At 37.8% G+C, this 22,579-nt stretch overlaps 1 protein-coding gene across 2 annotated transcripts in view; it reads right to left on the reverse strand.

Annotated features, from left to right (window-relative positions):
- Positions 1–373: 373 nt before the first annotated feature.
- LOC146002464 (tetratricopeptide repeat protein 28) overlaps positions 374–22,579 on the reverse strand; it is a 186,948-nt gene continuing 164,742 nt past the window's right edge. For both annotated transcript variants that reach the window (XM_083140323.1, XM_083140324.1), the window contains exons 13-22: positions 19,967–20,216; positions 17,905–18,067; positions 16,201–16,362; positions 12,775–13,468; positions 11,730–11,996; positions 10,100–10,309; positions 8,011–8,242; positions 6,908–7,102; positions 3,797–3,904; positions 374–2,557 (exon numbers count right to left, since the gene is read on the reverse strand). In XM_083140323.1, the coding sequence (XP_082996449.1) occupies positions 558–2,557; positions 3,797–3,904; positions 6,908–7,102; positions 8,011–8,242; positions 10,100–10,309; positions 11,730–11,996; positions 12,775–13,468; positions 16,201–16,362; positions 17,905–18,067; positions 19,967–20,216 (4,281 nt within the window). In that variant the 3' untranslated portion in view covers positions 374–557. The remainder of the gene's footprint in view (positions 2,558–3,796; positions 3,905–6,907; positions 7,103–8,010; positions 8,243–10,099; positions 10,310–11,729; positions 11,997–12,774; positions 13,469–16,200; positions 16,363–17,904; positions 18,068–19,966; positions 20,217–22,579) is intronic.

The following is a 22,579-nucleotide window of genomic DNA, read 5'->3' on the forward strand; positions in this document are numbered from 1 at the left end:
CTCCGGCAGTACATTTACTTCCCATCGTTTTTCAATGTACATGGTGAGTCACTGGCAACAGCAATTTTGCTGATGCTTTTGAATGATCCTAATTGGACATTGCACTTGCAACCTCGAAGTCAAATAGATCCCTTGTTAGATTATCATTTCAGCTGTAGTTTACTTACAATGTATAGACATCCTTGTAGCACCATGTCAAGAAAATTCACCAACCTTAATCAGAATTCCCAGAAGGTTGCTTTGCTCCTTAAACTGCAAGACAAACACAAATTGTCAAGACCAGGTAATCTGCAAATTGTGAAAAAATAATAGGTATTAGGGAAAATTAAGACTTGGTATAAACTGCTATGTCTACTGTCAGCTGCAAACTAAGTTATTAAATAACAATTTGAAATTTATTTCTTGTGAAGTTTTCATATCACATACAAAATTATAAAAGTTTACTCACAAATGGATATGAGAACACATCCAATAATTTGGCTGTTTTCCATCACAGTAATACATTTGTACATATTTACAACTCTTGTACTCACTTTCACACACAAACACACGCACTGTTAGCACTGTGATGGTTGCTGACCAAAACTAGTGAACCTGGTAGACTTCATACGAGACATGTGTTTACTCGTTGAAGATTTCCTAATGGTGTCTTCAGTATTTGCAATAGACTCTTCATTGTTCACAGTTGTCCGTTGTCTCTCACTTTCACTTTCTTCATGAAGGTCCATTAGACCGTTCGTCCTGTGAAGTGGTTTCGGATCACTACTATGGCTTGAATCACCTCCCACTTTTGTAGCAAAAACACTTCCACTTTTGTCCTGACGTGAAGTAAAATACGTCCTTTGTGAAATTGCCGATTTGATTGCACTAGGGGAGTATGTACTACTGCACTGCGAGTCTGTTATAGATCGCCCATCCCCTTCATCTCTCCTGCTGAGATCACTACCAGAGGGTGAACTTTTGTTTCCAGACGAACCGGAACCCTCCCGACCATTTTCACTGAGCTCGCTGTCGTGAAAGTGGAGGGAGAGCCACGGTTTACTGGATTTAGGTAACACTGGTGGAAGAAGAGAGTCCATTTTGCAAGTTCCCGAACTCTGCTGACTCGCTGTATCGTCAGAGAGCAAGATGTTGTCGAACCCTGCCAAACCATCATCCAAAAGTTTGCTGCACTGGTCTTTTCCTCTATCACTTGGAGGCCCTGCCATGAGTAATTTCGAGAGCGGAGGTGCCAATCCTAAACCGATGTTTCTTTCGTGATACACGTCTGAAATAGGGGTGAGCTCTCGATTCAGTCTTCGCAGCTGGGTCGCTATGATGTGATCTTGGATGTTGTTATGGCTGAGAGTTCCCGATGCTTTCCCGCTAACATCATCTCCACCCTTTATCACAGATGGCCCGGTATCAGTCTCTGCAGAGTGTGGAAAGTACAACCCACTTCCTGCACTGTTGTCTGCATTATGTGTGGATGTGGGAACTGAAGAACTGTGTCCCATCATTCCCCTAACCATGGGTTGCAGCCTAGCATGCTCCGACGAGTTTCTTAAAGTCTTATTCCCACAGCCACTTTGATCACCCAGCACAGCCGAAAAGCTCACGGAAGATCCTGATGAGGACTTGCCACCTTTGTTTGGATCTTCAAGCTTTCTTACATTAATAGGTCCGATTTCGGTACGAACGCTTAACCTGTCGATGGTTGAACCAGTAGTATTGTTCAACTTTAATCCTGCAGAAAGATTTCTGCCAGTTGTGTAGACTGATTTCACATGACCTCCTCGACCCATTCCACTTAAATTAGAGTGATTCGGTCCAAAATCTGAGTCGGAACTTTGAGATTCGAATCCCGAACTGTTTCTTGAACCAGCTTTGTAAAGCCCAGCTTTGTTGGCAAGCCTGCCCATTGGTGCACTTAGAAGGGATGGCGGAAGAGGGTGCAGCGAATCTACTGACGAATCTGGTGCTGTGGACTGTTGGGCTGCCTGCCGGTGAGGTCCAGAACCGGATGCGATGGGTTGACGTCTCACTGTGGCATGGCCGTTCTCCCAGTCGGTCATGGAGCTGGTGCTGCTCGAAGAATCGGGACGATGCGAACCTCCATGGCCACCAACACCACCGTCACTTGTTGGTGGCGAACCATTGCTGTAATGATTGCGGATTCTGTTTTGATGAGCCAAGGTGAGAGCCATGCAAGGACTCGTAGATGCCGGAGACATTCCGTTGGCTCCTACAGGTCCATGTTGGTAGAGAGGACGAGTAACGGAATCCACGGGGCTCGGGGTGAAGGCAGCATCACTCTCCCTACCTTTAACATCACCAGCACATGCCGTCCTACCATCTGGCTCTCCCCGTCGACGGACGTAGCTGGTGAATGCTCCAGTGTGTCCAAGTATGAGGGGAGTTGTCCGTCGGGGAGGGACAAACGGCAGAGGAGGTATGGATGGAATTGGAGGGGATGGTGGTTGGCCACTGCCTTCATCCATATCTGCTTCCAAAGATTCCAGGCTTTCCAGGGAACTTGATGAGTCTATACTCAGGCTCTTTGGCGCTTCTTGTGTATCTGAAAAATACAAAAATAAATTATTAACATTATGTGCAAAATTACAACTTTCATGATAGAGCAATGGGATGGACCGATATGGACTTTTGGCTGATGCCAATAAAGTACAGATATAACATTTACCAATACCAATAACAAATATTCTACCGATCCAATATAAAATTCAAAATGGTTCATTGACCTCCTTCTTAAACATATGTTACCAGATGAACCAAGCTTTCGCAGTGCATAAGAAGCTGCATACAATAATATTTACTTTAAAAAAAATACAGCGTTGAGATTACATGTTTATATCCACAAAAATAATAACAAAACTACACTACTAAATCATAGGAAATTTATAGATATATTGGATCGGTAATTTTACCGATTAATCTGTCCCATCCCAATTATATATAAAGAAGTTAGTTCTGCATTTTTTTTCAAACTTCTTAATTGTGAATGCTCACTGTGGCTTCACTGTCCTCAGATTATGTGTTTTGAAATCAATACGTTGAAAAGAAAAACACAGAAATGAGAAATATTTCAGACTTGTTAAAGATCCAGGAATTGTAAATAAATTCAATTCCGGTCCGGCAAGCGTAAATCGGTTCTGGACTCTTAAAGAATCTTTTAAAGTAATTCAATTCAGTCCCGGAACCTTTTTCCAGATCAATTTAAATGCAGTCTAAGTTTGGTATTGAAATGAAACAATATGCAACTTGCACCAAATTTAAATTGTGCTAGAAAAAAGTTCCTGTTCTGTTACGGAACCGATTAGCATTTATGGGTTACTGGACCTTTAAGCTGAAAAATTTTCCACTTTGAATTAATCTGTAGCAGATATTTAATATCCTGAAAAATTACATCTGTTTATAGTTTCTTCTACAGCTTTTAATTCGGTCTACTTGAGGTTTGCTCCCACTATTTTCTAGATATCTGCCTTTTGTGGCACACACTGTATGTCTGTCTATTTTCTATCACAGATATTCAGACAACAGCAAAAGTGAACCACATGTGAATTGTCTTAGAATAAAGTGTAATTTTTCATAATTTGGAATACCAAAGTGGATTTTCGAAAGTACCAAAGTGGTTTTTCGAAAGTTTTGATCTTGGCCTAAGGTTCAGCATGGCCTTAGCTGCAGAAGTATGCCCAGGAGGCATCATCAAGGGTAGTAAATTCACCGCATGATGGAAGGTTTATATTTATATATCTGACTGACTAAACATTGTCTTCCACCATTATTCAGAGATACTCACCAAACAAAGCCAGAAGGGCCTGAAGAACAAACTGAATGCTCCTCTTGTTAGCCTGCTTGCCAGTCCTCAGAGTCACTTGATCCTGGCCCACGTCCATCAAATCAAAACCTGAGAAAATGTAATTCACAGTTAGCAAATCCATCACACAACCTGATCGTTATTATTGCCCAACAGGTCTCCGGAAGATTTCACACTGAAGCAACAAGCTGCAAGCGACACGGGCATTTACACAGAAATGACAAGCGACATGAGCCAATTCAGTCTAAAGCAAAATATTTACCATGCATGTGCTAACAACAGCACAATTGATTGATTTGGTTTCTTTTACTTCGCTTTTCTGCCACTTTTGGCTAATCTCGAAGCTGAGGATGAGTGATGATATGATGAAATTAATGAAGGTACAGTGGGATCCATGAATATTACCATGCAAATTGTCCATCACCCATGTTCGTGCACTTATTTGACCGAATAAGATCTTCAAAAATTAAAAAGAAACTCAAAACAAGCTGTTGACAACTTCTGCACCAGCATACATAAAAATCCATTGCTTAAAAACACACAGGATGTTAAGAGAAAAATTCATGAAAATAGTCATGGACAATTTGCACGGTAATACTCATCGATCCCACTGTACACTTACAAACACCCATGCCCAAGCCAGGATTCGAACCTAGGACCCATGGCATCGTAGAACAGCAACATGAGCCAACATGCACAGTAATAAGACATGCAAGCAACAAGTGACACATACAGCTTGCCGTGTCTCTTCAGTTCGAAAGGTTGTATTGATTACTAAGGGTTCGCTTCCAAGCAATACTTGTTGCGTGTTGCTTCAATGTGAAATCTTCCTGAAACCTGACAAAATTGGCAGATAAAAGATCCCCAGCAAAAACTACATGAAAAATATTGTAAAAATTTACTTTTCTACAAATATAAAAAATTAACCAAATATTTGGTCTAGGAATTAATTCGTGCACCTGGACAAGAGATGGCGTAACGAGCGTATCGTCCCACAGTTCCGTGTATCCACACATGCATTGAAAACTCCTGTCAACGTGCATCGTTCGTAGTATAGGGCAGTTGATTGATGCGTCAACAAGAGCATTTTGTAGTCAACTGAACATGGCGCAGTTCGTGCCAGATAAAGTGTTTTTGCGGGGTGTTCTGCTTCATTACTTTAACATGCAGAAAAGTGCTACCAAAAGTCATCATATTTTGGTGGAAGTGTATGGTGACCATGTGCTAGCTGAGCGAACGTGTCAGAAGTGGTTTGCACGGTTTAGAAGTGGTGATTTCGGCCTGGAAGACCAAGAGCGACCTGGACAAGCAAAAAAATTTGAAGACGAAGAATTGAGAGCATTGCTCGATCAGGATTCGTGTCAAACGCAGGAAGAACTTGCAGAAGCATTAGGCGTTGATCAAACAACAGTTTCCAAATGCCTCAAAGCCATGGGAATGATTCAAAAGATGTCACATTGGGTTCCACATGAATTGAAAGACAGAGACGTTGAAAGACGAAAAACCATTTGCGAATTGCTGCTTCAAAGACAGAAAAGAAAGGGGTTGTTGCATCGCATTGTTACTGGCGATGAGAAGTGGATCCATTACGAGAACCCGAAACGAAAAAAGGCCTGGGTGAAGCCAGGTGAACCAGGTCCATCACAACCGAAACGAGATATTCACTGTGCAAAGGTTATGCTGTGCATATGGTGGGATATGAAAGGTATGGTGTACTATGAGCTGCTGCAACCGGGTGAAACTATTAATGGAGAACGTTATCGACGACAATTAATGCGTTTGAAGCAAGCTCTGGCCAGGAAACGACCAGAATGGGAGAACAGACATGATAAACTTATTTTTCAACATGATAACGCTCGCTCACATGTCGCAAAACCGGTCAAAACCTATTTAGAAAATGTCGGATGGGAAGTTTTACCCCACCTGCCCGTATTCACCAGACGTTGCTCCTTCGGACTTGTTCGATTGCATGAATAACGATTTGATTGGACAGCGATTCACTTCTTCAGAAGATATCGAAAAATGGGTCTCTGACTGGATCGCTTCAAAGGATGAGGACTTCTTTCGCCATGGAATCCGTAACTTGCCTGACAGATTGGCGAAAGTGGTGGCTCGCGATGGACAATATTTTTCTTAAGGTATTTATGTATTTTGTGTTTGAACTACAGCTTCAATGTGTGCGTAACAACCGCACGAATTAATTCCTAGACCAAATATTTCACTAAATAATCTAACTACCATATTCAGAGAATACATATATTATAACATGCTCAGTGTACAGATACAATAATTATTCAAAATTGCTGTTTTGGTTATCGTGAATCTGTTTTCTCTCTAGGTTAGTCAAAATGAGATTAGATGAAATAGATTGGAGAACAAATACAATGAAATATCCATGCTTTTACAAAAGTGCTAACAACTCTGCAACAGGGGCCAATTAATTACAATAACTATTGGAATACATGAAGTAAAAATAAATAAAACCCAACAAAACTGTGTGAAACAGTTGATACTGAACTATTTGTGATGGCATTTATAGATATTTTTATAAATAGGTTTTCTTCACTTCCTTCTGCCATTTTGTTCTATGTGCCCATATCATAAACGTAATGGAACTACATATTTCTCTTTACAATTATTAGAGCCAGATCTTTAGGTGCATACTTTTGACTGTTTAGGTGGAGAAAAAAAATCTTGTGAAACCTCAAGAAAAAAAATATGACAATTTATTTGTTTATATTTAGTTTCAAGGATGCATATTAAAGTTAAAAATCTAGAAAAGTTTTTACGAGAAAAGCATTTACCAAGCAGTGGTTTCGTGAAGGTTGAGAACCACTGCCCAAGATAGTCTTAATTGTAGGCAAGTTTGTTGTTGAAGACAGCAGAAATTTTTGTTACAACAACTAGCTGGCTAATTTAAGTTTATGCATACCATCATGCTCAGTTCCATTTGCCATTGTAGAAAATTATTGACTGCAGCTCTGAAGAGCACTACAAAATTTCTAAATGAACTTTGCAAGTCTCTGCTTCTTTCTGTCAAGAATAACAGCTGTATAAGCAGGTGGAAGAAAGAGAATGCTTGAGATATCTTACCAAGAGATGCCAGAAGCTCATGGCAACCTGGAACCCTCCACAGCTTCACGCTTATTGGAGTATCAATGCTCTCGGTCTCTATGTTCTTCATGCTGATCTGGCCGATCACTTGCCGCACGACACTTATGATATCATCAGACACTTCTACGCTGGGAACCAGCTTCGACAGAGCATACAATGTGGTGCTGGACAAACCTGTTAAGACCAAGAACAATTCTTCAGTAAATATCTCTTATCTCTTTTTCCCCACACACTGGTAACTTCAAACCATCATATATTACACATTAAAGCAATATTTAAAATTTTGAAAACTGAATCACAAGCATTAAAGACTTTCATAACTTAGATTTATAATGAAAACAAAGAACCAAAAATTTATTGTGTACAGTTCGAATGATTCAGTGTCAAAATGTAAAAAATGCATACATTTTATATTTGAATAAGATTCATACTGTAATACTAATATATTTTCTAACATGCACTCTCCTCAAATAAGATCTTGCACACTAGCACTGTGCTCCCATTTTGAATAAAAATTTTGTTTACTTCAACTGCAATGTGAAGGTGTCTCCTGCTGCAGGCCATGTGTATCGGATTGATACACATATGTATAGTTCTTATACACAGCTCCTTTGAAAACAAGTGTATGTATGATACTACTTTGTTACTATATTGTGTGTTTAATTATTAAGCACACAGCCTAGGGAAGAAAAAATTATAAAGTGCATTACACAGGTTGTACATAATAATTATACAAACCATCAAAATAGCTTCAGCCTCCCACAAGAAAATGCAAAATCCGGCCTGGCAGTTAAAGTGTTAAATTTTAATTTAATATCTGGAATTATTACACATATTTTACAAAGTTATTTAATATTCTATATATATCTTGGTAGTTCTTATATACATTAAGTAAACTTGCATTTTTTGAAACACATTTGAAATAGCTCTAGATGTAATTTCTGAAGCATTTTCCTTGAGAATACAGTTAATTTTAAAATCTGTGTAAAACATAGTGTAAGTAAAAAATACATAAGTTAACAAAGGATTAATGACATGATTATTTTCCTACTTTATTTAACAATGGCACTTTCATAACTCACCAAGCAGAGCCTGCAGACTTGCACTGCACTGAGTCAGTCGTTCTTCCGGGTCACTCTGGGGGAAGAAAACGGATGATGGAATCCCATTGGCAGCTGGCTCAAATCGAAATCCAACAGACATCAGTAGATCTTTCCATCCGCCTACATTCCCTACTTTATTCTCTATGCTTTTCTGTGTTGTATACATAGCATTCTTTTGTCCTCTGTGGATTCTCTGCAGTGACTTTTCCACCTGAAACAATTTCCAATTATTCATTTACAGAACAAAGTCGTCGTGGTTTTTTACACAAATTATTTTGTACTATAGTACTTGCACAATACTGATTAAACTAATTCCAAGAGACAAAAATTTCCTTGTTAAACAAGTTTTTTATATTTCTGGCAATTCCAAAGGTATTAATGGTCTATAATTTAACTTTTGAATGTTTATTTACACATGTGAAAATTTATTGGGAAGTATCACTTCACATCACCAATACTTCTCCAGAAGTATTGCAGTGTTGCAGTCTAAATATCCTGAAAAACTAGGATCATTTTAAAAAAAAAAAAATTACTCAATAATATGTCCACTGTTTTGTCACGTAACAATTAATCGTGTATTCAGATAATGAATGGCTTTATTCCTGCCTCTACACATGACATATCATAGTTCCACAGATTGATATGTGGTGGCAGCACTGCACTGACTGTAGCAATTTGGGTAGTGCACCCTAAAACAATATTCTCACACAAAACAAGTTGTGTTCATCAAAATTCAAGTTGCACATGAAATAAATTATGTTCAGTGTCACAGAGAACTTATGCAAGCTTGTGATGTTAAGGAACTTCAATATCAAATAGTGGTTAAGTGGTTTGCTACACTGATTCACCGAGACCGTTAAAAGTTCCAAGCACTCGGCAACATTGAAGTGATGCTTCTTGTTGCCTACGACTACAAAGTCAATATCCTTTGTCACACAGTACCGAAGGGAGTTACTGTTAACAGTAAGTATTACAGTAACTTTCAAGAGAATCACCTTTGTTCAGCCATTGCTCCTGGCGAGACATCCGATTGTGCTGCACAACAACTCGAGGTGCCATGTTGCAAATTCAGTGGGGCAACTGCTTGAACTGTGGGATTGGGAAGTTCTGGACATGAATTCTACAAACTATGACTTGTTTTGGAAGCTACAAGATTCTCCTCTATGAGGACGTTGTTTCAAGACCATCGATGACATAGTGCGGGTAAGTGATACTTGGAAAAGCAATTCCACTGAGAGTATGAGAAAATTGCCAGAAATTTAGCAATTTGTGCTATACTTGGCTGATGACTACAGCAAAGGAATATAGTAACCTTGTTTTCCACAATTATATAAGTAGACAGTTGTCAGTCTGTGATAACTTTTTTTTAAAAAAAATGATTCTTGTATATATGCAAGATTTATAGTTTTCATTAACTGTGCACCCGTATTGTTTGGCAAAAGTGCATTTCACGGTTGACAACTATGTTGTATGTGTATCTTGGTGTAGTTTGAAAAAGCTCTGGGAAACCAGGACAAAACATCGCAGATAAAATAAAAACCGTTACAAATAACTGTTAGGTTATTTTGCATGTGATCATCTCATGTGAATCTATACATATTTAAGAACAAAACATAGGAATTTACATGAACAATGCAGGCTTGACCAAGACTAAGCTGGATCTCTAGCATACTATGTCACTGCTCTAACAACTGAGTTAGTCTTGGCTTGTACCATATTTTGTACTTTATACACTGATAGATTTCTATGGCAGAGTTGCAATAAAATTAAAATACTCCTTAAAACTTTACCAATACCACCCAATATTTTTTTGGTGTTTTGATCTTTCACAAGGTCTGCAAAAATTCCACATGACACTTTCACAAAGTCAAATTATCTTGGAAATTGTGTAAAATTCAAAGCTTCCATTTATTTCCATTCAATGTTTCCACTAGCATTAATCACTAACTTGAACAACTATTAATTGTTACAATTTTCATCTGTATCACCATCAGTATGGCGGATATTGGCTCAACCCTAAATAAAACTGGTTTATTAGTATTATTATTCATATATAGACAATTCTTACCAGATGCAGCGACACCCTCAGAGCATCTCTACACTTGTCGGGAGTCTTGAGCAGCTCGCACAGTGCCTGTCCCATGAGCGCCACCTTATTCGAAAGACGAACATCTGCCCCTACCAACACAAAGCCTGCCCAATTCGCTGGGTGGGCAAAGTGTTTCGTGTGCTGGACCGTTTGCATCGCTTCCGCCAAAGCTCTGCTCACACGAGAACCCTGGTTGGGAAGAAAAGAGGAATTCAGTGACAGTTTGCTCACACACACATACACTTCAAATTTTCACTGACTACAGACCCTCAGGGATGGGAGAAAAGAATGAACCATGAAGATACATTAAGATAATCTATTCAAATCAACTCAGTACTCACTTTAGCCACTTATTTTTTTATGTCAATCAATTTTACCATTAGTACATGCCTGATGAAGCTGCCAGAAAGGTGGTGAAATTGATTGTGGTACAAAAACTACATGGTTAAATGAGTAGAGTTTTCATACAAATAGATCTTCATCCATGTACATACCCGACAAATGGATATCTTTAGATATAATGGCTAAAATACTTAAGAAGACTATGTCCTAATCATGCCTCTTGAAGCAAGCAAAATGTTTAATCTAAAATTGACACTATTTTAAATTTCAAGTACAGTGGAACCTCAAATTTATGTTTTTGAGGGGGCCAAGCTGAAAAAAACTCAAAATCCAGGAAAAATGTAAAAAAAAAATTTGCTATGTTGGAACCATCAAGATTAACTATATAATGTGAGAAAATGTAAAATAAAAATGCATTACTGTTTATTTATTACAATTAGTTAGTTCCCCTAAAGCACAGTAGTGTAGCATTGGAAGTCTCCATTTTTTATTAATTATGCAACCCCAAGTTTCATATTGCCGGATGAATGTTATTTTGTCTTATCTCCACTTTTCGTCAGAGATGAGTTGACGACATTATAGTGTTCTGTACATGTTACTGCGGCAGAAGCGATGAAATCTGAATGTCAGGTGGTGTGAATAATAATAAAATATTGATTCAAGCCTTGTAGTATATTCCATATCCACAAACGCCCAACTTCAATCACATCTCCTGAGATGTTAGTGCAGATGGACATAAGACAAAATAGTATTCAGCTGGCGATAAATGGACAAAGGTTCATTAAACTTAATGCTATTACTGAACTGGGAATACAATGAAACCTCAATTTTACATTTTGCAGGGGACCACGATGAAAAAAAACTTAAAATGAGGGAAAATGTAAAATCCAGAATGTGAAATTGGAGTTTCACTGTAAAATCTATGTAACTCGGCACTTAAAATTAATTGTGCAATAACTTTATAATATAACTTCTTGGTGGTATGGTGTAACAAGAGACTGCATAATCTAAGAAGATGTTTATAGAAAGTTCCTGTAAAAGTGCATGGAAAAGAAGTGGACAGTGTTTGAGCCCTGTTGCCAATTGTTCACCCCCCATGTTGAGGAGAAAGGGGGAAGGGTGCTACAGTCTTATTCTCAGTTTGTGTTCCATCTAGGAAAAGAAGAATTTAGTACAGTCCAGAAATCTGACTATTAGCATGCGTGTTGTCCAATCAGAGCTCCAGGAATCATGAATTAATGTTTCGTATTTTAAATGATTGTCTCACCTGAAGCAATGCCGAGTAGAAGGCTCTGAGAAGTATTTTTGTTGCTGTATCTGGAACTGGCCACAGAGAAATAAGTACGCATTGTACGCCGGCTGCCAGCAGAGCCCGCGTCAGTCCGATGACTCCATCTGCACTCGCCCAGCCGTGGTAGTCCCTTGTGTGGCAGGAACTCACCACCACAAGTCGAGCAGACAGACGGAGGTTCAGGAGATCGGCAGCTGTTAAGAGGAACTCTGATAACGAAGGTAAATCCATAGTCGATCCCGCCTAGAAAGTAAAAATCAGTGTTAATATTTTGAAGTAGAACATGGGTACACTTAAAGAAAAATTTAACAATCATTGCAAGAATACCACGAGTTTTGTATTCCACTTTACACAGAGATAGGTTAATCAGAATGGGCATTTCAGTTTAAAATGGAATCGAAACTACTATGTGTCTCCACCGGGCATCAAACCTGGGACTGTTTGATTACCATGGCACCTCTTGATGGCATAAGGGTAACGGCCTTCTTTTAATCAAGGACTCCTGGGTTTGATGCCTGATGGAGGTACATGGTGGCATTGGTGTAGCTACATATCACGGGCCCTGGGCAAGATTAAAATGGGAGGCCCCATTCATTCTTTAAATTTGAAATCTCAATGTAAATCGATACAAAATCTTCAGGCATGTCAGCAAAATATTATCAAACAAATAATAATAATAAATACTGGTTATACTATACATATATGTTAATATTATGATTAATATAGTATTTTCTCTATGGAGCCCTCTTTCAATTTATTTGTTTATTATATCTTTTGGAAGCAATTTATGAATCCTTGATTGTAATTTTCTTTCAAGAAATCATTATCATGTAGTGTCATAGTAATCAATATGCTTATAGAAGAGAGTGTATATTCTACAGAAAAGTTCCTCTGTGTGTTCCAAGGTGTACCAAGAAAATCATAGAAAGAGATTGAGGTCCCTCAAATTATCCTGCATTGGGACTTGGATTGTGCAATGCATGCATTTTGCAAGAACTCTTATAATAAATACAATACTAACCTCAGAGACATCATCTGCACCTGGATCCAGACCTTGTTCTGAACTTGGTGGAGTGAAGAATCTCTTTGAAGCCTGGGACTCCACCATATCACCCGGTGATAGAACAATCGCTGACAGCTTCCACGACACATGAGTTGCCAAGTGCACACACTCAGCCTGCGATATCTGGCGAAGGATCGTTTCCTTGTTTGCAAGTGTCCCAACCAACGGTTTCACCTGGAGCATTTCCGCCACGGTGTTCGCCTCCTGCTCAGCATACGGGATGTCCCCCCAACCCCACTGCTCCGTCACAGATGCTGGAAGTTTTGGATTTCCAATAACTAGCGCCGACATCTGCTCGCCATTTCCGAGGCTTTTCGATTTTGATCGATGATTAGTCCGGAGTGAGCTTAACGAGGGGATAACCAACAGACTGAACCGTTCGCACAGGTATTCGGTGCAATTGTTTCCCTTGAGCACAGGGAATGGTACTAGGTACAAGTCTCCTTCTAGCACTAGGAGCAGTTCCCACCGCCCCTCACCACCACCCTCCCTGCTCTTGCCTCTTGTTGGGAGGTAGTCTTCGAAAGGTGCGATCAGAAGCTCATACAGTCCGTTGAGGCACGATGGTCCTTGCCACAGTGAACGTCTAGAGCGAGTGCTTCCAGGTCGACTTGTAGAACCACTAGCCACGCTGCCGCTCACACTACCAAGGCTAGAAGGACAAAATATTACCCATTAAAAAAATTCAGTTCTCTGAGAACAAGACACATGATTATTCTATACACTACTACAAAGATGTAAGGCTGACCCAATACCAATATTGATGTATCAGCATGGAAAAGTATCGGATGGAATTTAATTACTGATACTGGTTGATACCACAAAAACCAGCATGATACTTTCATGGGATCTACGTATCTTTTACGATTAAATGATTATCTCTTGTGAAATTATTAATACAATGTATTCCGTTTAGAGGGATCGAAAAATAATTGATAATTTGAAGTGTTAATAATGTTTTATTAATACACCTTTTCACATACTTTGATGTAGAAACTCTCCGAGTTTAGGAAAATGGTCAATGCAAGTTGATATGTGCACCTTGAGTTCCCCTGCAGACATCTAAATGGTCCACATTCTTACCATCGCATGTCTGTTGCTCTACTGAATAGTGCCAGGCTTGTTCCCGCACACATGCGCAAGCACATGTGTACTCACAGTTTCTGTATCTTGATGACAATCATAACAATATCTTCCTCTGTTTTTAAACGGTGAGCGTTTATTTCTCAATCCTTCTAAGCCAGTGTATCTCAACCGAAGGTCCAGTACCAGGTCCTGGCATTATACCAGGCTGCAAGAGGCCTGCAACTTGCAGCCCAAGCTGGCAACCAGCTGGAAAGATGACCTTTCATTCGGTGTTCACCGGCAATACGATTAGATACTTTCTTGCCAGTGAAAATTCAAAGCTACTGAGAAGTAACTTATCTCCAGTTCAGCCTCTAAATTTAAATTTTAATGGTTGGGTCTTTCTCAAGGTAGAGCCAAAAGGATGAAGTGACTTGCAGCCTAAATTAATTTAATGATATTGGCTAAAGGGAAACTAAAAGATTCCTTTACATCCAGTTGTTGTCATATAACTTAAACCAAATTTTACATTTGTCAGGAGGACTAGACATAAATGAAAGCTATTTAAGAGTAAAATTGTTTGGATCGGGGCATCGATTTTTAAAAAATGAATTTTCCGAGCCACAGGATCACAAAGGTTGAGAAACAATGCTCTAAGCAGAACATGCTGTACTTTAAAAGCAAATCCCTTGTAGAGTGTTATGATATAGTTCCAATGGAAAACATCTTTAATCTTGTACCTATTCTGAATAAATTTCGAATGTTACAATTTCCAAGTATTGGTATGAATCGGTAAAAGTATCAGTAGACAAAAAATATTTGGCATTTAACAAACAAATATTTTATAATTTAAAAGAACAACATAACTTGCATCATTACTAAAATAAAACATATTCAACAATACTGAACAACATATTCTAAGAGCGTGCCCACATGCCTATTGAATGAAGAGGCCAGCAAAGGAATGTATCAAATCCGTATGCAACACTTGTCTCCCTGTCACAGATAGAATGAGATGTTGTGTTTCACTTTTCTGTCTATCACATTAGTTAAGCATACCATGCTTAAAATCCTGGTGGACTGGCATCGTACATTTCCACTGTACTATTTTCTGTACTGACATAGCTATTCTTCAAGACCATGAAATTGATTAAATTTACTTCGTTACAAAAAGATGCAAGTACTTGTTCAAATGCTGATAGAAATTACCAGAATTTGGAGGAAAATTTAAAGAACCAGTATTTGATTTGGTATAAAATGGTGTCCAACCATAATGGACATGAATCATACAGGTGGTGATCTAGAGTGAAGATGCCGTAACCTTTGATAATGAAGGCAGCAGTCCTTCAAAATTAATCAGAAAACCAATTAAATTTTCAACGCAGAAATACGAACACCACCTGTACAATACTAAAAATCACATTTACCCAGGATTCTCACGCACCTGGAAAATCTGGAAATCTCGGGGAATTTGAAAACAAAAAAACCTGATGGAAATCTCAGGACTAGAATATGTTTCACACAAGCTACTTTGAAGATACAGGCTTTAGATATATGTTTATTTTGCATTACAGATTAATTGATATTGTGTCAATTTGTAAACTTCTGTTTGCAAAAAATTTGAAAATATTTGTTCTCTATTTTTGATGTGTGTGAAATTTTATTTTGTGCACTATAATACAGTTTCAAAAAGCGTTTAACTCCCACAAAAATCTGTAACCTTATTCCTTCATTATATTCATAGCGACATTATTTTATTCTTGAATCAGTTTCGTTATCAGAGTGTGAACTGATATGAAATTTTTATCAATACTGATAAAGTAGTGATACTGATAACTGATATTCTACTGATACTATATAAAATTGCTTGCTTGAACAATATGAGTAGTTCATTCACCTTCTTAATTAACTAAGTGAAATGGGTTTTACTTTTGAAAGCAAATTGTGTATTTAAACATTTAGTTTACAAAACTATGACATATGAATTATATGCTTTTATTCATAAAATAACAAAATGACAGAATATTGCATTAAAATAGAGGCTATTTATTAGAAATATACTTATTTGATAAAATTATATGTAATATTATGATATACTGCTATGCTTATATCAGCCAAAACTCCTAGAGTACTGCTGATTAACCTCTCCCATCTCTAATAATAATAATAATAATAATATAGAAGATGAGAATGGCATTACTATGAAGGGAAATGGAGGCCATTGCAAAATAAATTTAAATTAGCAATATACTTTGAGTACTCTGGGAAAAAATGACGATTCTGGAAAACTTGGGGAAAATACAAATATGTTTCTCTCACCTGAACAAGCTGCTAAGACTGTAGTTGCTGGAGTTAAACAGGTGGTTTCTGTTGACCATGCGAAGGAACCCTGTCCTGTCCCCATCTTGATTCAGCCTGTCTCCAAGTTCCTCCAGATGCTGGGACCAAAGATCAGAGACATCTGCGTCAGTGTCTCCAGTTCTAGAAATAAAAGTATAAATTAGAATTCTCAGAAGATGAAGACATAGCATAAAATTTAAATTAGTGCTAATTTTTTGTGAATTACAGGGTGTACATAAAAGAATATAGCATTATTTTCCTGTAGTTTACGGTTATTATAAGTATAAGAAAACAGCTTTTCCTTGTGATGTTTCAGGAGAACACACGCTCCCTTCATCAGACATTTATTTTCATTCTGACTAAAGATACAGTTATAACAATGGTTAGTAATTTTTTTAACAAAAAGAATCCGTTATATAATGAATGCTGTCAATGTTACATTGTTGTAATATAACAACTTAACTGTGAAAAGAAGCAGTTTGTTTTATTTTTATTTCAGAAAAAAAATTAATGGGATCAAAAAATTTTTATTTAAAATTATGAATCCCAAATATCATCAGGTAATTCAAATTCATCATTGTTTTCACAAAGTCTCTCGATGTTTTCTGTTACATTAAATTTTAAAGATGGTGGCTTACTCCATTTGCGAAAATTTTTTTGTAATCATTCTGTTTTCTTATGCTTGTAATAACCGTAAACTACAGGAAAATAATTCTACAATGCAAGCAATGCGTACATACAAGAAAAACTAAGAATATAGCAGTTCCAACAATTTTTTATTTCCTGTAGCGAGGAGGTATGAGAACAAATGTTACATTGTTCTCTGTATTTCCATGGATAAAAGATATATATGCAGCCATGGGCACAATAAGATTGCTTTTATATATGTGATAACATGCTAACTCCCATTACCACTTTCTTCATGTTTACTACTTCTTATTCATTGCCTCAGTGGACAACTGCATAGTGCCAGACTCATAGTACCCAGTCTGGGTTTTGGCACATGGAAAGGGGGGGGGGAGGGTTGCAAGTGCCTTTCATCTTCATCATCGCAATTAGCCTAGAGAGGTAGAAAAGCTATGTAATACAAGAGATATGAAGAAATAAAATACTACTTATTCAAGTCAATTAATAGCTTGTCAGACAAAGATGTGTGTCAAAAACATTTTCTCTCTCTTTTTGTCATACTCACTGGTAGGATTAGACTGCACCTAGAAATATTTTTTTGATGATTCAAATTATAGAGGACGTCTCACAGCTAAATGACATAAATAAGCAGGGCTGAGCCGATAGTGACACACATCAGAAGTACTGGTACACAAAGTATCAATTAGAACCAAGAGAGCATCGTCTCCGAGTTCAATACCTGTTTGAGGCAAATTGCACGGTAGTTCGGATCCTATTTTAAACTGTAGGTCCTGTCCCGACTAGCCTATTTGTGCATAAAGTAGGCTTAAAACTTCAATTCTTAATTCTTGAACCAAGGGTGGGGTGCATGCAGAAACTTGCTGCCAAAGCACAATGGTGATTAGGTGAGACCATGGGTCGATCACTCAATTCACTTGGCCATCAAGGCAAGGGAAGAAAACTACTCAAATTTAAGGACAGTACATATTAAATTCAGAAAAAAAAATAAACATTCAGTAGTAACCTCTTCCTTTGGCCTACTTTGATGCAACTAACCTCGTCATTCCGGACGTCTGGAGTTCTATGCCTAAAGTTTCGCGTACGCTCTGGATATATTGCTCCAGCACAGAGCCAGTGGTGGTAAGCAGCTCCTCACTGCCCTCTTGTTCACGTTCAGCTTCCACTTCATTCACAGCTGTTTCATGGAATTTAACCACACCTACAAGTTAAAAATCACAACTGTTAATACAAATTCAATAAACTCAATCCATTATTAGGGACATGATGTATTTAAAGTATAGGTACCTCATTCAAGCAATACTGATACCAGTATCAATACTCTTTACAGATACTGATAAAGAAAGAAACTGTGACAATTCAAAGCAGTTCAGAATATTTATTGGAAATAATCTACCAAAATTTTGCTTTAAAATATTCATATTCAAATGAGACAATCACTTAATTACCAAAGTCCTTTCTCCCTACAATGTTGTCATTAAAATAAAGAAAATTATACATTTTGCATAATTGCCAGGTACTGCAAAAAGTGTTGTGTGGCATTTTTGCAGACTCCCGAAAAGCATTGGCTGGTAAGGTATAGATGGTTAACACCTTCTCTGCCACATCGGTTATAATGACCGAAACATGTGTCTTGCACTTTGTTGTTCCTAGCATGCTGTCGGTCAACATGAGTATAACAATGATGCACATAATGCATGACCAACAAGGTGTGGGGAGTCAAGTGCATAAAAAAGTGTTTTGGCTGTTCTATTTTTATTTTTTTTACAGAAGAAAAACCTAATTTGCGAATTTGCAAAATTAAGTCCAATAACCAATTTGGCACAGGATGAAGGAATTGGTGAAACCACCCTGGCAGGGAACTGGTTAAATTCCAACCGATATTTTCCGCTATCGATGATACATGATCCAGATACTTTATCCACCTTTTCCAACATCTGAGAATCCCACAGGGTATGTAAAATACCAATAGGCACTTTTAGAGCATGAATATCCTAGAAATTATGCAAAAGGCATAAATTTTTTAATAATTCCGCATCAATATTTAAAGTGAGGGGAGATTTCATCATTCTGTATTTTAATATTCCAATGATGTCATGTGAGCCTATGAATATTTTAACGCAAAACTCTGGTAGATTGTTATGGTACAGCTACAATGGAATCCTTGCATTCTAGTAGATCTGTTCTGAACTATTTTAAAACTACTATAATACGAGTATCCACTTGTATCCCTACCTGTATCGGCATTGAATGGTAGCATGGAATATCAATTGCCAATGAAAACCAAAACCGGTACTTCACGGAATTCAGATATCACGTTAAAAAAAAAGAGTGGTCGTTCTTCTAATATTAGAATATAACTGCATTCACTGACCTGAGAATATTTTGTTAATATTCTGTTAAGGTGGTACGATAAACTTGGAATGTTTTGACTTCAAAAATGTGCATGCATATATTTATGTTTTACCATTCATATGCACACCCAGGAATTTTCTATGAAGAGTAAAAATAAAATAGTGGGTGTGGATCTTATTCTCATGCAACAAATCTTGCATAGGATGAATTGAACGTCTTACAAAAGGGTGCAAAGATTGATAAATGCTGCTATGCTGTTTCAAAGAGTGCTTCCTGTTATTAGTAAATAATACAATGAGAAATTTTTCATTATAAAATTGTGGAAAAAAGGAATTTTCTGTATAACATGACCCAAGGAATTTTCTGTATAACATGACCCAAGAGAGATAGGGGGTCTGACCCCCCATATATCCCCTTCCCTTTGGTGCACCCATGTTAGCATCTATTTAAAATAATTTAACATTAATTTTCTAGCAATCTAATCAGTTTGAAATGGTACTGACTGAATCCTTGAGAGAAATACAGTCATAAAATAGATATAAAGATATATTAATGCTTCTAACAATAGCAATAAAACAAATTCAAGGATTGGAATTGTTACATTTCATATTATACTATGATAATTTGCAAAATGTTCTGCAATTTAATATAAAACACTCCACCATTATTTCATTACAGCGATAATGGAAATAAGACAGATTTTTGATGTAGACTACCTATTGCATCATTCCATAACATTAATTACCTTTTGTAGGAACAATGAGCCAAGAATATAAGTATCCTGCAGCCAAACTGTAGTAGATCACAGACGCTTTCTGTTTGTTAACTATATCCACCAGCTGGTCAACAGAGACTGGAGTGTTGTCTTCAATTCTGGAAGAGCGGGTGCTGTGAGCTCCTTGCCGTTCCAGCAACAGGTCCACAAATGCTCTCGTCCTTCCACGTTCCGCAACCAACAGAGCCTCTTCCTGTCTCCCTAGAGCAACCAGGACACGCTGCAATACAATGAAACAATTAGATTTATATATTAATGTGTAATATTCTTGCAAGCAAAGGTCGCATATTCAAACAGCCAGTTGAGACTGGTAATTTGAAAGAGAGGGAGAGGGCTGGAGTCCTGTTTGTTGAGACATCCTGGAACTGATCATGCAGTGGCGTACGCAAGGGGGGGGGGTTACCGGGTTTATACCCCCCCCTTTTGAGCTTTTGAAATATTATGGAAAATGTTGTAGAAAAAAACTAAAATGGCTAATTTATCACAGTCAAAGATCTGCGACAGTAATAACAATAATAATAATTTGAATTATTATTCCCATGCAGCATGAAGAAAAACACAACATTCCAAACACAATCAAAGAGGACGCAAAGTTCAATTTTGCAAATTTTTTTGCAAAGTAGCGCAGTGACTCTCGCGAGAATTGTAAAAATTCCTTGCTTCGTCGCAGTGTGCCGACCTTATTGCAAACATTCTTCCCGGTACTGATTTCACATCCCCTTGTGAACTCTCAAGTTATGCTGAGTCTACATCCACATCATTAAATAATATTGAAGAAGTGCTTTGTGAATCACCTAGAAGTGATAAACGTGTTGGAATGTCTATAAACTTACTTTTCAACTAAAATATAGACTCAGTGGAATTTAGCAACACGTATTCTCGCGCTTCATCATCATCCTGGGGGAGTTCCATAAATGTAAATTCCCCCGTGCATATAGCACCGTGCCATGAAGGCACATGTAGTGGTGTGGTGGGCCCCAAAGATTCTCGATCTCGAACTATTCTGCAGGTGATGTGATCAGCACCATGCTCCGGCAGCCATCATCCCCCAGGGTTGCTCTCAGGTACCCATTGGTATGAAGCTGGGTGCGGAGACAAGGCTGGATAAATTCCAACCAATTCTGGGAATCGAACCCGGATATCCCACGAAGTTGTCAGACTAGACCAGCGCGGCTCCTTGAATGAGTTTCATATTTCGATTATTTCAATAAATCCAATATATTTGCTTCTTTTTATGGACAAATAACCATTGACTAGACAATTATTTTGTAACAAAGAAACAAAAGAAATGTAATTTTGTTCTATTTCTTCATAAATAGCAGCTGCATTAGTAGTAATTATTAGTAGTAATTAAACTAATTAATTAATTATAAGAATTATTAATTAATTAATTAAAGTATAATAAAACAATGGTAATGTGAATTTGTAGAAAGTTTTCAAAATAACACCCCCCTTGATGAAATCCTGCGGACGATACTGTGATCATGTAATTCTGGGTTCATTTCCTCTGTTGTCCTGATTACTATATTTTTGTTTCCATAAGTAGCATGTAAGATTCTGACAGTAGAAAACTTCTTATGTCACGTGCCGGCAACATATTTGTTAAAAACACACAAACAGCATGATAAAAAATACTTTAGCAGTTCTTCCAAGCTTTCGATCCCATCTCAGAATCATCATTAGGGTTGGTCAATTCTGTTATTGTTTAAGCCAGGAGCAACGAGACTAACATACAGAAGATTAATTCAACATTTGCATAAAACTGTTCATTTAAATAAGAAAATGATGCTTCAGGAGTTGGAAACCTTAAAATTTAGGAGTTTGCAACATGTCTGCACTTGGCATGGCAACATGTCCTCCTTGAAGATGCTGAGAACAAGCACAATGGGGGTGTGTAACAACTTGTACACGGCATGTAAGAGAGCCTAGTCTGCTCCCTTCCTCCATCGCCTAGGACCCCATGTCATAGTGATATAGTCCAGTTCTTTGACTCAGAATATGCCACAGACCTACAGTTTAAAGTGGAATCCAAAGCACTATTCAATGTGCTTCCACCAGAGAACAAACCTAGGATCCCTTGATTACATTACCACTCAGGTCAAGCACACCATCATTGGCACAGTGAAGGAGGTGTTAACAGCACCATGCTCTTGATGGTACCCAGTGATAAGCAGGCTAGGTGAGCCAGTTACACAATGAAAAGACCAGAAAAAATCCTGCCCGAGATCTCCACCTTGGGAATAGAACTGGTTTTCTGCATATGGCTAAGATGTCAATACATACATACATATATAAATAGTAAAAAAATGTCAAAAATTTGATGAATGAGCAATTTTCTTTACACTTCTTTGCCATTCCTAAGGATGGTTCAACATCAGCCAAAATGTTGTAAAGCCACAGTACAAACACACTAAAGAGATTATCTTGCAACTAGGGCTGAGCCGATACCAATGCTGATATATCAGTATTGACTGAAAGTATTGGTTGCTATACCAATACCAGGCAATACTTTTCTGGCATTTGGATCCCTTATGCAGCATGCAAAAATGGCATGCAACACTTTTGCAGTCTAATTATCTTGAG

Source organism: Lepisma saccharinum, chromosome 18, assembly GCF_977018435.1.
Source record: "Lepisma saccharinum chromosome 18, izLepSacc3.1, whole genome shotgun sequence".
Classification (NCBI taxonomy): Eukaryota; Metazoa; Arthropoda; class Insecta; order Zygentoma; family Lepismatidae; genus Lepisma; species Lepisma saccharinum.